This window comes from Etheostoma spectabile, chromosome 13, assembly GCF_008692095.1.
Source record: "Etheostoma spectabile isolate EspeVRDwgs_2016 chromosome 13, UIUC_Espe_1.0, whole genome shotgun sequence".
In the NCBI taxonomy this organism is placed as follows: Eukaryota; Metazoa; Chordata; class Actinopteri; order Perciformes; family Percidae; genus Etheostoma; species Etheostoma spectabile.
The window spans coordinates 28,468,673-28,471,569 of NC_045745.1; the positions used below are offsets into that span (position 1 = coordinate 28,468,673).

General features: G+C 40.5%; 1 protein-coding gene across 10 annotated transcripts in view; it reads left to right on the forward strand.

Annotated features, from left to right (window-relative positions):
* Positions 1-2,897, forward strand: part of LOC116700308 (unconventional myosin-XVIIIa) — a 65,179-nt gene that overhangs the window by 16,376 nt on the left and 45,906 nt on the right. For 6 of the 10 annotated variants that reach the window (XM_032533386.1, XM_032533387.1, XM_032533389.1 and 3 more), the window contains 3 exons: positions 374-400; positions 1,420-1,479; positions 2,363-2,450. In XM_032533386.1, coding sequence (XP_032389277.1) covers positions 374-400; positions 1,420-1,479; positions 2,363-2,450 — 175 coding nt within the window. The remainder of the gene's footprint in view (positions 1-373; positions 401-1,419; positions 1,480-2,362; positions 2,451-2,897) is intronic. The other 4 variants (XM_032533390.1, XM_032533388.1, XM_032533391.1 and 1 more) reach the window with 2 other exon arrangements.

Consider the following 2,897-nt stretch of genomic DNA (forward strand, 5'->3'; position numbering starts at 1 on the left):
TCCATTTTTGGATCCGTAAATGCCTTCTTAAAAGACATGCTATGTGATTGGTTTGTAACACACTTTTGTTTCAGAAAAGACAACAGTATGATTCTCTTGCTTAATGCCTTCCTCATTCATTCTGCAGAATGAACTTTGTTATCATGTCCAGAGGAGCACCTGTGTACTGTATAACGATGTAGTTTTCCTGTTGTGATTATTTTGGTAGTGTCTGATTATGTGGTTATGTCTTCTATGAAAGTTTAGAGCTATGCAAAGGCACTTAATAGTATTCCTTCTCTCTTATTGTGTCTCATCATGTCTCTATTTTTGCTTCTCGGCGGGTCATTGGATCCCGACTTGCCGCTGTCTTCTTTGCTGTTTGCATGGCTAGCGTGCCAGAGGCCACAAATCCTCTCAGGTACTGCCTGCTCGACGGTGGGCTCGCCGCACTCCCTCGTCTGTTGAGTGCTGGAGTTTAAGCCTGTTCTTCTACTGACCCCTCTCTGCCCTACTTTGTCTGTACCTGCTCGCTCATCTTTGTCCCCACGCTGCTCTCTCTGGTTCATTCAGGGTTCACGTGAGGGCCCGGAATGTAGTAATATGACACAAACCAGTGGTTTTAGAGGTCTCATCAAGATAAACAACAGCTTAATTTAACCAATGTTGCATTCAGGTTACAATGAACACAACATGCTGCTGTGTATTGCTCTTTACACCCACATATAGATACAGACTATAAATTCTGTACATATACACTATATGCAACAGTAAACAGTTTCTCAAATACCTAAAAGTTCTTATTAAACTGATATCTGTGGCTTCAAAAAACTCCCTAAATTTGCTTGCAGTAATACAGCATCTTTGGATATCATATTGCATTATTATGTCCTTGTGATTATGCATTACCATATTTTCTCTGTAGCTGAGTTCATTAACATTGCCTGTACATTCTTTTTAATTTAAATTTTTTGTTTTTTACAACTGGCTGAACGTTGCCTTGTATTTATTACCTGACTTTGTACAACTAATCTTGTCAACTGTGAATGTTATAATGACAGAGCATTCATTTTGTGCACCAGTCCCCACAGACCCAACCACTGTACTTCAGTGCACGTTGAAATCCCTGCTCATTAATGCATTGATATTGTAATTCTTTTCGTGGTGAATTACTTTAATGACTCACTTACTCTGCTAGGGTTGCTTGACTTACTGTTGCAGTGCTGAACTGCCGCCGGTCTTGCTGCAGTGTTTTGTATTATGTTTGTTTACTCATAATAATGTGTGACCTACTATACTTTTTTTTTTTCTCCATCATGTCATATTTTGCATCGTTTGAATCATGCATTTGTAAAATGCGATTTGATGTAATGTTTAGCTGCTGAATTCAGTCACTAAAAACACCGAGCACACAGTTGACTCCTTCCTTCCCTTCTCCAGTCCAAGCCCGTTGAGGACCCTGTGGCCATACTTGAGGCAGCACACTCAGCTGCAGCTAAGGTCTGACAATGGCTACAACTCAGTGTAGTTCTGGTTGCATCCCCCTGTGTTTTAGAGTGATGTGTGTTTTGTGGTTTTTGCGTGTGATGATATAGTAAAGGGGTGTAGGATGATGGCTTACTAGTTAGTTAGGCAATCCCACCACCAGGAAATCCCCCGCTTTCATCTTCCCCATAGATGGAGCACTCTGCAGTCACTGCCTGCTGTCCTGCACCCCAACCAGAGAGAGAAAAAATCATGCAGTCTTTGTGCAGCTATCCACTGTTTATTGTTAGCTTGATTGCATGTCTGAGTATGTCTGTCACGATGCATGACTCACTCCAAACACTTGACTTGATTTGTTGTATTTGAAATTATTTTAGGTGTTTTCTCTGCGCAGTTCCCCTAAACTCCTGTATTTTGTCCAAGTGATGTTCTTTGTTGTGATAAAACACCCCTGCCTCGCCCTCTGTCTGTGATGTGTTTTTTTTAGTAGCACTCTCCATGAGTTTAGTGCACACTCTGTGAGCTCTGAATGGTGCTTTAAAGGGAGAATTATGGGAACTGCAGTTCTGCCGTGGAGGGCTGATGTGTAATGGTCAAAAATGCCTGAGGTGACATACTAAAACAAACCAACTAACAACAATTCCTACAGGTTTTCCCACTGAAAGAAGCCCTCTGCCGAATGAATGCCGTTCCCCTTATATGTCTGATGTACTGTAAATGTGAACTGCATGGTAGTCCAGTGTCATTTATGGGATCTTTGTGGAGGGTCATTATGCAGTTATCTGATTTAATCCTTAATTTTCCAACTGTTCTTTTTATTTTACTCCCTTATTTTGTGATGTTCAGTTATTGCTCATACAAGTGTTTCTAATTTTGATTGTTAACCTGTTTCTCACAGGGAAAGACTGAGGAGCAGATAAAGGCAGAGAGAGCCTGGTATAACACAGAACCAGTATGGCTTGTCCACAAGGATGGGTTTTCCATGGGTTAGTAAAAATGTTGGTATTTAAGTATCTGTATCCATGTGTCTTTCTTTAGATTAGTTTTTTAAACGTCCCATATTGTAAAAAGATTTCAATGTCTTTTTTTATCATAAAGGTTGAGGTGCGAGTATCAAAACCTTCGATCCACAAGGAAATGCATTTAATGTATTTAAACAAGCTGTCAAGATGTACGGTTGTGATGTCATAACTATACTATATACAGTAGGTCAGTAGGTAGAAAGTGTAGCTACTATGCTGTTACAGTCATTCCCTGGCTGCAGTGACTGTGCAGATGGGGAAGACCCAAAACAGCTATCCAATCAGAGCAGACTGGGCTATTTTAAAGAGACAGACGCTAAAACAGAGCGTTTCAGACAGAGGGTGAATACAGGTATTTTCAGACGGACGAGTATGAGTGTTTTTTGAACATTAAAGCATGTAAACATGTTC